At 41.6% G+C, this 12,960-nt stretch overlaps 1 protein-coding gene across 2 annotated transcripts in view; it reads right to left on the bottom strand.

Annotated features, from left to right (window-relative positions):
- ptprn2 (protein tyrosine phosphatase receptor type N2) overlaps window positions 1-12,960 on the bottom strand; it is a 156,036-nt gene that overhangs the window by 28,454 nt on the left and 114,622 nt on the right. For both annotated transcript variants that reach the window (XM_085468240.1, XM_085468241.1), the window contains exon 12: window positions 2,146-2,361. In XM_085468240.1, coding sequence (XP_085324366.1) covers window positions 2,146-2,361 — 216 coding nt within the window. The remainder of the gene's footprint in view (window positions 1-2,145; window positions 2,362-12,960) is intronic.

Genomic DNA, 12,960 nt, shown 5'->3' with positions numbered 1-12,960 from the left:
ACAAAATTCAATTAAATGAGTTTTAATGCATGTCAGTTAGAATAATTATTATAATAATAACAATTATTCGTGTTATTTCCATTATTTTGTTTTCTAAAATGACATATTCTGATGGTTAGGACCATCACTATTGGTTACTTAGACCTCAGGGGGTTAAACAGTTCAAGACTGAGCATTAACTACTAAAATGACCAGCACAGGGTTGTATACCTCGGCCAACAAGTTACATTGGAGTTTATATTCATGCCTGTTTAGACCCATGGAAGACTTTTAAAGGTGGATGCCAAAGATCAATTCTGCATCAGTAAATTCCAGAAATACAGTCACAGTCTCTTCCTCCTTTTCCCGAGTTATGGCTGGAAAACCTGGCTGGTTATAAAATGTTGCTGCATTATGTATTTGTTAGACATTTGTGTGAAATTCTGTCCCTAAAAGTCTCTTGTGATGTAACCTTGATCTTTGACATACGACCATCAAACTCTCACAACTTCACCCTCTACCGCACGTTTGCGCCACATGTAATGAAACTCCACCCCGTGACGACGCTCTATCTCACTCAAAACACTCCGATGATAGTTTATCAAATTTGAAGAAATTCGCCAAGAGCGTTCCTGAGCTATTGTGTTCACCCAAAAAAAGATGTATGAATAAATGGGCAATGAGAAATGATAACGCCTCTGGCCATGCATGTTGACAGCGCTGAAGCATAATAAAAATATATATAAATATATATATTAGAAAGAAAATCTGCTGAATTTATGCAAGCTTACATATTACATCTGCTTCCCCACAATAAGGTGTGGCTTCACTGGATATTTCCACGTTAAATTTATAATCTGTAAGCCCCACCGTGTTTAAATTTGGGAGGCAAAGCAGTCAGCTCCACAGAATTCATTTCCATACTCAATTAATAACAGTCAGGGCAGGCGGGCCAGTGAAAATGCCTCGTGAAAGCACATGCTATCTCATGATGAATCATAGCGATATTTCCCTCTGGAGCACAGGCCTCTCTAAGCTCTGGTCTTGGATCAGCTTTTCTGCCATCGGACTTTAATGATTAGAGGCATGAAGCAGTGCCCTGGGCCTTGGCCCCAGGGCACAGTCCAGGTCCACCTCATAATTCATCCTACTTCTCAACATCTCTGCAAAGCCCTGTGCTGTACCAGCGCTGAGAAATGGTCCCATAAGAAGGGAGTGGGATGCAGTTAGTGCCAGAGGAGAGAGACACACGGAGCCCAGGGAGAAGCACAGGTCGTGAGATTACACTCTCCCCGTTACCCCCTTCTTTCAGACAACTAATCAGAATGAAAACAGGGCCAAGGGGAAACAAAATCTACAGTCCGTGCTGCCATTTTACAATAACACCCTCCCACTGCAGACAGCTCTCCCCAAACAACTCTGTATGTCAAGCATAGAGTACACACCCACAAGACAGCAGAGTGGCTAGCAGAGGACGAACAGGTACCGGATTTCACCTTAAATTTGCATTTTCATTAATTTATGATAATCAAAGAGTGGAATTTCAGAAAGAATATTTTTGCATCTATTCTTAATTTGAATATTTTTTTATTTGATATCTTTTTTAATGGTCATCACCATAACACCTCAGCCTTTGGAAATCAGCCTCGTGAAAACCTGATAAAATATTGAAAATGTTAACGTGACATGCAGATAAATGTGTTCTGAGTGCCACGCTGGGCACAGCTGAGCCCCAACTCTGAAAATCAATACAGCCCAGGCTGCCTGTTGCCCTGGAGGAACTGAGGGAATAGGTCACAGTGGCGGTCTGCTCCCTTTCTCCTACGCAGACACACACAATTCACATGAAAGGGTAAGCATATCTATTGGAAAAATGCTACTGGCAAAGAAAAAGGAAAGATTTAAATACACATGACAATATTTTCCTGTTAAACTACTAAAACATTTAATAGCACATAAAATAAAACAAAACAACAAAATCGCTGCATCAAAAAATGGTCCCGAAAAGCAGGTGGAACAAGAGTCACTCAAACATGAGCAGACAAACTCTCACAAACCAATTGGATGATCGGCCGTATTTGAACAGAGGGTGCTTCCCTCCAATAGCAAAGCACAGGATAAGAATCCCGGCCTCTGACTGGCTCATAGCAAGGAGGCTGGTCTTACCTGATAGGTTGCAGTGGCATCAGTACTGGTGTCAGTCCCCAGACTGGCTAGCTTCTCCTTCATGTGTAGGTGCGAGCGCTGGCGCACGCAGAAGAAAGTGGCCGACACTGCGACGGCCACCAGGATGAAGAGCATGCAGAGGATGGAGAGCAGCAGGAACTGGCCCGACTCCACCCTGGTCTCCTTCACCACGGGGATCTGGGTCAGGCTGCCCCTCTGGAGGACACGCACACAAACAGAGAGAGAAAAACGCTGTCAAGAGCGGTAAATGATGCCAGTCTGTCTTTTTCCCAGACTGATGCAGTCGCTTTTGATTTACAGCAACCTCCATATCAAGTCTGCAGTGCATCAATTTTCACCTGAAGGCTTGTGTTGGGGAAAAAATGTGGATGCAGAAGTGATGCAAGTGCCTTGTCACCTTACCTCCACTTCCTCTCCCACTCTTTCCTTCCACCCACTGCCACTGTCTGACTGGCCATTCTCATTAGAGAGCTCTAACTCTGGCTTGATAATATGCATTCAGACTCAGTCAACCCCTATTACAAGCCCCTGTCCAGTCCTGTCTCCTCACTGTGCCCCACTATAGATATTTACAACCCCATTTAGTGCTGGCATGGCACGGGCTGGCACTGTGCAGCTTCAGGAGGCCTGGATACTAAAAGCTGTTGCTTAATTAGCTCCTCTGGTCTGAGTTTGGCTGGATTAGGCCCTGGCCCAAGCTGCACAGCTAATGGTTACCAGGACTGGGGAGACACAGGCGGCGCAGACTGGACCCTCACACATACACTACTATCACCAGTTCAGTAAAAAACAAGAAAAAAAAAAAGCTTTTCAAAGATTCACACCAACGCTGCATGTTAATTTAGACAGTAGTTTCTACAGCAGACCAGGTTTAATGTGGTGTAACATCATCTAAGAGATTTTTATCAGTGTAGGTTAAAGAATAGGCCCTATGTGTTGATAATTGGTCCACTTGTGGCCATTTACTATAACAATAAATCCCCTGTAGGCCTCGCTGATACATATTTTGAGAGCATAACAGTGATAGTTAGGAGCAATAATGCAGACGGATAATTAAAGATACCTAAAATGTAGTTGCTAATAAGACTGCCTGTGCTGATTGCATAGGCATCCTGTCAATTTGTCTTTGCTTTGAGCTCTGCAAAACAGAGGGGTGCAATTTGGCCCAGCACAATTTGCCTCACATAAATCATCCTCACTGTCCTCTGCGATTGACGTAAAAACATGGCGTTTCTGTAAAAGCCAGATCTCTGCAGATTTTGATCAAATTTTACCAGCTGCACACATGCCAATAGCTATGCATCTGCAAAAGGGCAATATCAATAACAGTGCACGAATACATCAGCAGGCTCCTAATTGTCTGCATGCAATATTGAAAGATTGATGGGTGGAATGAATCAAATCCCCCCCCCCCAAAAAAAAAAAGAAATAAAAAAAGCAGCCAGTCGTGCTCTGACATTTAGCCTGAGGGGTCTAATGGGCTGGCTGAAGGATGACTACATCTTGTTATACCATTTTCAAAACAAGACACTTCACCTCACACCAGTAACAATGCGGTTTGACCTTGTGGCTCGTAATTGCCAGTGTTTTAGCTGTTGTGCCGATGCCTGGGTCTTTTCGATTACTGTGTCGGGCCTGACGACAGTTGCTGTTGATTGCAATTGCGGTGACTCGAGCATGTAGTTTCAATCAAGCATTAAGAGGTTGGACAACAACCGAAAGGTTTGAAGAGGCTCATATACGGTTAGAGAGGGGAGAAATGGCCTCCATCCAGTGAATTGTCTCTCGTTTTTAGTGATTGAAATGAATACACGGACAGCAGCAATGTTTTAGAAATGAAAACTATTTTCATTTGCTAGATGCATTCTAACATAAACACGCACACAAAAAATAAAAATATCGAAGCTTAAAAAGCCTCCTTCCACTTTGCATCCAGCATATCTGGCACCATAGGATGCTACACTGATTCAAGCCTCTGAAATCAAAGTGCCTACTGATTCAGATCTGCCTCAACCGATTTCCAGCAGTAGCACAATAATACAACTCTATCTTTTATTTTGAAAAAAAATAAATTAACATTTATTATAAAGTTCATCACGGACGTGGCCCTTCGTAATACGTGGCTTATTCTCGAAAACGATTTACCTGGTCAGCTTGAAATGAATAAAAATGTTTGGGAGCGAACAGACTTGAAATGCAGTGTGATCTTAAAAGAGTGTTTGAAGATGGCAATCGAACTGGAAGGAAACTAGAAGAGAGACAGAAAAGGGGGGGAAAAGGAGGAAAAAAGGGGAGGAGATGTGCCGCGAAGAATTACCTTTTGAGTTTTGTTCCTCAGCTTTTTTTCAGCTTTTTATAAATTACATTTTGTATTAATTTTTCACCCCATGATTGGAGTCTGGTTCAACTAAAAATTGCATCAAGATTTCCCTCATAACTAAATGAATATTTTTAACCGAGATTATTCTTTTAAAAAAAATCACAAGCTATCACATTTAGAATTTTACCCCCTTTTGTTTTATGTGCATTTAATAAAAAATATCACCTGGTTGAAGCATCACAGAATAAATCATCAGCTTAGTTTTTTTTATATCTTTTTGGAAATGTATTTGTTAAATCTCTTGAACACACACACACACACAAATGATTTTAACACCATTCCTATCTCTGGTTATAACTCTGCCTCTAACAGGCTCTCTCCCTCTGCTCTCCTCTCTGCTCACATCGCCCCTGTCTGGTGTGGTGAATTAGCCAATCTGAGAGGAGACAAGGGGCAGATGGATTTCGGTGCTCTGGATTATTCACATAATAAGAGGGAAGGTCAGGCAGAGTGGTGCTGTCGGGGCAAATGGCCATCCATTCACTCACGCCACAATACCTTTAAGAAGTACGAGAGGAAAATCCTTCCAAACACCACAACGCCAGACCTTAAATCAAAGTCTTTTCTTTTTGAAGTTGCAGCTACTATTGCAGATTTGAATGGTATGAAATCAGCTCCATGTAAGCTGTATTCATGAGAGAACCTGTGATTAATAAAAGAAAAAAAATTTCCCAAAATAAAAGTGTCTAATGTTGTTTAAATTTGGCAACATTGAAAATAATTTTTAGACTTACTTTTATTCATTCATTTATATATACAATATATGTGATTTTTTTTAAGTCAGCCAGTCCTAAACTAGACTTAAACGATGAAAATAAATCTAGGAATTAAATAGATATTTATGTCACAAAACACATGATTAAAAATGAATATTTGAGCAGTCAAAGAGGGGAATTACCAGTTCTAATTCTCAACATTTAAGAGTTGGAGCTGTCGGCACCAAAGAAGATGAGCCTGCTTCGAAACTTTGTCCGCTGCAGCCAGATGTGCTCCCATCAAAGCAGCAGACTCAACACACCGCTTCCTAGGATTTTTTCAAATCTTTTTTTTTTTCTTTCTGTAAGATTAGATTTATTTTTCCATACACTGGAAGCCAAATGCTTTCGATTCTCGATCACATTTATGCCATCAGCTTTTCGTGATTCGGTCTTCAGCAAACTATCGCGCAGAAGGAGCGAAATTAAATGTGCTCAGACTGAAACCAGAGCTCCTAAATTATTCTGCATCTCGATGAAAAACCATTTTCGCTCACGGGCTTTCACCGTGATTGTTCGCAAGTTTTTTTTTTCTTTTGTTATTTTTTTTCCCAAAGCCAATCCTTCTCTCTCTCTCTCTTTAACCGTTAAAACTTGCACACTGATTACAGCACAAAACAGACACACGCGTTTTCAAGCCAGGAGATAATTACCCAAATCCATGTCGCCGGGCAGAGCGCACATTTCGCAGTAAACGGAAGCTGATGCTGCGTCTTGTATTCCAGAGAGCACGGATAACCACTGACGCTCGCCGCAGCTCCAAGAAGCGTTTGCGCGTCCCGGCCGCCCACTCAGTCCGCTTCTCCAAAAGTTCCCCTGCGATGGTCCCATGCGTGCCCCCTCCCCAGCGCCAACAAAAGACGTAGATGAAGAAAAAAAAGAGAAGGGGGCAAAAAAGGGAGAGTCGAAGAGAATAAGAAAAGGGAGAAGAATGTGGGATATGCCCGCCTGATTTTCCGAGCCTCGGAAGAATGTGCAGAAGCCCCACTAGTGAGTCCTTTCAGCGCCTCTGTGCCAATGAAAAGAGATGGGGAGGTGGTGGGGTTGGGTTTTTTTTTTTTTTTTTTTTGCGATCATTTAGTTAAGGCTGAGCCCCTCCTTATATTCAGCCGCTCAGGAGTCCCCGTCCATTGCACATGTCATATCCACTGGTTGCTATAGCGATGCCTCCACATGTTGTCGACAGTGAATGTTCAAGGAGCGATGCCTGGCTAATAGGCTTGCGGGCCGAGGGGCGATATGAATGGACATAGGGCTAGTCACTCATTTGTTGAGCTACTAGGGGTCTCTGTGTTTGGTGTGTGAATTGCTGTTTTCTCAGGCTCTGCTTTTCCTCTGCTCCCTCTCCCAGGGATTCAGTTATGTGAGCAGAATAAGGGAGATGGGGTAGTCTATTCTTCAAAGTAGGCTTTTGCATTTAAAGCTGAAGTGAGCGCTATTATTGGAGGCTACCACACCGTACAGTAGTTGTAAACTATATGAATGCTGCATCGGAGATAGATTGGTTGCATTCTGGAAAAAAAAAAACCCAAACCTCAACCTAAAGTAAAATTGCTTATAATTGGCTGAGTCTTTTCTCCGCTTCCTTCCCAGTGCTGCCAAAATGAAGTGAAAAGGAGGTGGAAATTGCAAGTTTAACAAGTTTTAAGGATAAAACTCAATAAAATGCTATCCTAATTAGCAATCAGTCTGAAAAAAAAAATCCAATGGAGAGTAACAGCTGCACTTAGCAGGGAGAGAGAGAGCGAGAGAGAAAGGGGGATTATGGAGAGCACAAGCAGAGAAAAGGAGAAAGCAAAAGAAAAGGGGCGGTGAAGAGAGGAGAACGGGGGTCCTGTCAAATGCAGATGACGAGTCGTGGGGAGGGGGGCTGTGTGACGGGGCGCTCTCCAGTTTATTTTTTCCATTCAGAGAGCACCCCCTCCTCTCCTCTATTGTCCCTCAGTGTGACAGCTGGAGTTGGCAATGTGAAGGGGAGAACAAAAACGAGCTTGCTGTCCAGCCTGGGTCTGTGGCCACATCGGACGCCACCACATCTCCCCCCCCCACCCCCCAAAAAAAGCAGGGCCAACCAGACGGGCCCCGCGGGGATGAAACCTGAAGCAGAACACACTCCGATTGACTCGACAATTTTACAGCATCCCCCAAAAACTCTTAAATGCGTAATTGTACCAAGCAGGATTAGCTGCAAAACTAAAACTGTGAGTGCATTTGGCTTTCCCCTTTTCTCATGGCCACAATACGCTTGACACTTCTCACGTCGTGCTCTCTGCACACTTGCATCTGCAAATATCAGAAAATTATTCAGAACCCAGACGCTGTTTTCTCTCCTCCCTGCGAGAGGGCATGCAAATGCTCATGGAGGTAAATTTTTCTAACTTGCAGGATTCTGATTCAGTTTTGAGCAGATTAACTCATTCTTTCTGCAGTGGCTTGCTGTTGCAGCAATGCACGACAGATGCAGAAGTAATGCAAGGTGGGAGACTTTTATTACGACTGCCGGTGTGTGGGTTTTATTACTGGTAAGAAATGAATAGTGGCTCCTGAAGTTAATCCCCAGAAAATCAGTCCCTACATTAAGTCGGCAATCATATCTGTCTTGGTCTCTGGTGGATTGGAAGAGAGACCTGTTCATGCTTTTTCATACAAGACACCCTGGTTACACACCTGTCAGCCCTATCTAAACCCATACTCACCCAAACAAGAGTATTCCCCTGACGCTCAGAGGATGAAACCTTTACCTTTTCTTTGAAGGAAAGCCTGACTTTGGCACATGCCGTTTTCCTTTACTTGAACTCTGCGTAAATGGACACATTTTCACACATGCCGTCTGCTACGTGCCGCACAGTGCCATTTGACAACTCGTGTCACATCCCCCCAGTGAGGCCAGCGCTAATGGTTATCTCACCAGGGAGGTCTGACGTGCATCGATTCATTCTCTCTGTCACACACACACACAAAACCCTACAAGCAGTCAAATTCAGGATCGTACTGAAGTAAGTCGCTCTCGTGGTCACTGGTGATAATCGTAGATGCTGTCTCGCCTGCGTGTCCCTCCTGTAAGTACTTCCTCGGGGTAACACATGTTCCAACAGCCGCCTTGAGTCCTGCATGGCTTATCTGTCCTCCTCTACTCTCGCTGCTAGGCTGTTTGCCTCTGTGACACATTTCACATTTCTAATAAAGAAAAAAGACGGAAAAGCAATGAGTGTGTTTAAACAGTGGCAGACAGAGGTATGCGGCACTTCACCATGTCACCAGGAGAGAGGTGGGGATGAGAAATGTTAAACAAATGCCAGGATCAAGTGCGCTACCTGCGATGGCAGAGCAGAGACATCCACTGATGCCTCTGTGTGAGTTCAGAAACGGGTTGAGGAGACAATAACTTGCTCAGGTATTATCTTTGCACCTACAGGCTGCAGACATCTGGGCATATTGACATGTCTGTTGGAAATGTGCAGGTATGCTTCAACAGTCCATCTAACGGTGTAGGAAGACCTTCATCTGGACACACAGACGTCTAAGCTTTTAATATTTCTATTTTAGCAAACAGAATAGAAAGCCACCTTGCAGAGGACAGGGAGGCAGCACATTGGTGGTGCACACATATACCAATCACACTATAATGCTATCAGTGAGAGCCTAATGTCATTTACAGTGCTGCACAAGAAACCAACAGCTGCAATGTGTACCTGCAGACTTAACTAATGTGAGAAAGTGCTACACCAGAAATAGTTAGGGGGATGTTCTGCAAGGCTTTTTGAAACAGGGTGCAATAAATTATTCATAATAATATGTGAGAGAAGTGGTTTCTACTGCTCAATTTGGGAAGGTGTTGGAGGATTAGCTTCAAACTGTAGCGCGGAGAGAAATGTATGCAGTACAAAATACATTTGGGTTTTGTCTTCCTTTTTTTCCCACCCCTCTCCCAGATCCACCAGCTGTTATCGTTATTGCCGAAGTGATATTACACGATACGTGCGAGAGGGAAATCTCGAGGCTCATCTGGGTTTTTAACTCTTCTGTTTTTAAGCGTTTGATTTACACATTTACCCTTATGCTGTTTGTCATGAAACAAAGCTCTCATAAAGGCAGGGGCAGAGATGCGAGGACGAAAAGTTTGGTTTGAAAGTCTGTCTGCTTGTATTCACAGTACACCGATGTCATTCTGGGATATTGTTAGTCGCTACACTGCACTTTGATTTTGCCCCCCAGACATAAAATTATACGTACACAGAGGTAGACTATAAAAGGTGACACTTTGCGCTCTTGTCTAAGCCTCTTTTAAAACATCACTTAAGGTGCAGAAAGTTGACAGCGAGGTGAACGTCTTTAAATGCATTGTGTCTGTGTGTGTGCGAGAGAGAGAGAGTGCGAGAGAGAGACCATGTGTTCCAATGGAAGATGTTCAAAGACCCAAAAAGGTCCCATTTCTGGGTTTTACTTGAAACATTTGAATTGCTGTGTCTCATGCTCATCACTTGCTCAGAGAGGAACCATTCAAAACCCGTGTGTGTGTCAGCCATGTCATTCTGGTATTTTCCCCAGATGAGCTTGTTCAAATAGGCCTCTTTCTTATGTGAATCCCAGCCCAGGCTTTACCAATGCCAAGTAGTTCAAAGCAGTAAACATCAAGGTAAATGCTATGCCTGTCATCCTGACTATATTCAAAGCACAGAGGCAAACCCACACACATGCACGTCAGCGCGCACTTCAAAATGAAATAGTGTTGTGGCGTCACAGCCTGGAGTATGAAATCACAGCACATCTGTGAAATTATAGAAAGTGTTGTAATCTATTATGATATAAGCAGAGTGATACATATTATGTCTTGATTTAAATGGTTTATAAATACTGATCATGTACACATACACTACTGTATGGATTCCAATCGCTACAGGTGAGGGAGAATAAAAAAATCCTGTAACTGTTTTAGTCGAAATAATATAACACAGAACCGTTTCTCGTCAGTCCCCCTGCACTCAGCTTTTTAAGGTACTTGGCAGGTAGGTTATTCTAGACTACTGGACAAGTTGAGACAATATGTGTGGATTTTGGCTGCCTCCCTGTGTCTTTCTAGACATCCCAGACTGACTCCAGGCTCTGAGATCAGGGCTTTGTGTGGGTCGTATGAAGGTTGCAAGACTCCTTGTTCTCCTCACAGATGAAGATGGTCACACCATGGACAGGAGGACACTCTGTAGCTTGTGTTGGCATTGCCATGAGTGGCTACGTATCCTCCTACTGTCTGAAAATTCTTTGGTGGTCTCGCTGCTTTGGCTCCATATAGTACACTAAAAAAACTTCAAAACAAAACAAAAAAATCTACCAAAATAAAAAAATAAATAAAATAATGTCACATTATTAAGGTATTAGTAAGGTGTTAGCGAGTTCTTAATTCATCATTTATACAGGATTACTCCTCCTTAGTATGCCACTTATAAATACAGGCATAATATTATGACTATGAAAATGATTATTACTAGCAGTGATAACATTCTTCTTGAGTCTCTCTATGCTGTCTGTTATGTCTCATAATGGATGGCTGCCTCTTTCTGAGTTTGTTCTGTTGTGAAGGACTTCCTGTTAACTGGGAGTTCTTCCTTCCCATTGTTGCCAATTGTTGCCAAGTTATTGCTTATAAAGGATAATCTAATTGTTGGGGGTTTCCATTCTGTAGTGTAGGATCTTTACTTCACAAATTAACCTCCTAGGACCTGGCGTCCACATATGTGGACATCACATTTTGGGTTATTTAGACCAAAATATTCAATTTTGCTCTACAAGGGCCTGATATCCACTTACGAGGAAATTATACTGCTACTATTCTATTGAAATTTTAAACGAATATCCTCATATGTGGCTCTCATTTTTCTTAGAAACAAAAATCAGGTTAAAAACCCCCAAATCTGGTAATTCTTTGCTTTTACGGGTCGCAATCAGCCCAAATATAAAAGAGAAATTAAAAATGCATGCCGTGGAAGAGTTCGGGTCTTAGGAGGTTAAAGAACAATGAGGCTACTTTTTTTTGAATAAATGAAATTAAAATGAACTGCACATAATTGGAAATGGTAACTATTAAGGTAACTAGTGTACTCATTTATTAGTGTATAGAAAAGCATGATTTCAGATGCAGTCTGAAGCTCTGTGTTTTGGCTTGTTCGCTTGCACTGTTTGTTCAATCAGCATTTAAATCTAATATTCATTAAACCTTTTGTATGTCGAGCGAAAGGCAAGTCAACATTGTGGATAATCACGATCTGATGGCACTAACTGTTTATCATACAAGTCAGATGGCAGATTACCTAAAATTGTCAGTAATCTTTGAGAAAATTGTCATTGATTTTAGAAAATGGTAAACAGAAGCAGCTTCTCCTTTCAAGGCTGCAGTCATTGATTTGTCTGCTGCAAGGACATGTGTTAATATCAGAGTTTGATTGCTGTAGTAAGCTAATTCAACTTACTATATTTTAATTATTGTATCACTAACACTGCTCTTTACAGTGTTCATATGAAAATGAAGACTCTGCAAGAGTTGCAAGTAACTGTTTTCTTTATATTTTTGTTCCAAGGAGCCAGACTCTTGTAATTAAAAAAGAGAGTAATAGTTCTTCAGGCTTTCAGGGGTCTGTCAAAGCTTTTCTTTCCTTCCTCTGACCATTTTCAGAGGATTTTGTTGTTGTTGTTTTTTGTTAAACTACTTAACACTGACCTATGGATCATTCAAGCATAAAATAAGCACCTACCCCAAGAGCTGAACCAGTGTTGTATTTACACATCACATACAACATACAGCTGGATATACTACTTAAAGAAATTACAAGAAAGCGTGCCTAAGAGAGTTCAGGCTGAGTTGAATACTAAACGTGTTCATACCAAATATTGAGTTACAGAATTGCTAAAACTTGTTTTTGTGTTTATGTACTGCATTTGTACATGTCTCAGTTTAAATCACTGCACATATTTCCCATTTTCCTAGCAAAATATAAATGAATAAAGGGTGGGCCAAGACTACACAGTAATGTGTATTGTATTCTTAAAAATCTGTGCTAAAGCTGCATATCATAGTTAGCATTCTAATTATTTAATGGCACTGAAGTAATAATACAGCTTGGTTCTTGTATGATGTTAGCTTCAAAGCTAGTTAGCCTTAGAGCTACATGCTAATGATTACAGCTTACATTAAAGCACATACCACTATCAAATACTTTTGTTTAACTTTTGACCTTGTTTTTAGGTTTTTAAAAAAGGCTCCTCTCTAAGCTCTAAAGTTACAATATTTTTGTTTGTACACCAGTTTATTTGAATAGCTAGTTACTGCTAAGCTATGACTAGCTAAATCTGTCTGAATGGTCTCTTAAACTGAAGTGCAGCTTTACATTTAAGCTCTGATCTTCTTTTAAAAAGCTGGCTTGTTAATTCCAGACAAGACAAAGCTGTCAAGTGTCTGAGAAAGTTGAGCTGATTTATTTTAACTTTCTATTTTTTTTTTTTTATTTGGTCAAGGTGCAGCTTTAATTCCCAACTGGTTGTAGCTGACAATAATGATCCTTTCTCCCTGCAGCTGTGATGACAATAGCAATATGTCTGACAAGGATGATTGTGTTTGCTAAAATGCCAGCCAGAATTAATTAAACAAGGTCACCAAATGGTGCTCGT

The sequence above is a fragment of the Copadichromis virginalis genome, linkage group LG9, assembly GCF_057382275.1.
Source record: "Copadichromis virginalis isolate Kocher_CV1m ecotype Utaka linkage group LG9, C_Virginalis_male_GT1.1, whole genome shotgun sequence".
NCBI classification, from domain to species: Eukaryota; Metazoa; Chordata; class Actinopteri; order Cichliformes; family Cichlidae; genus Copadichromis; species Copadichromis virginalis.
This window is presented reverse-complemented; position numbering and strand designations above follow the sequence as displayed.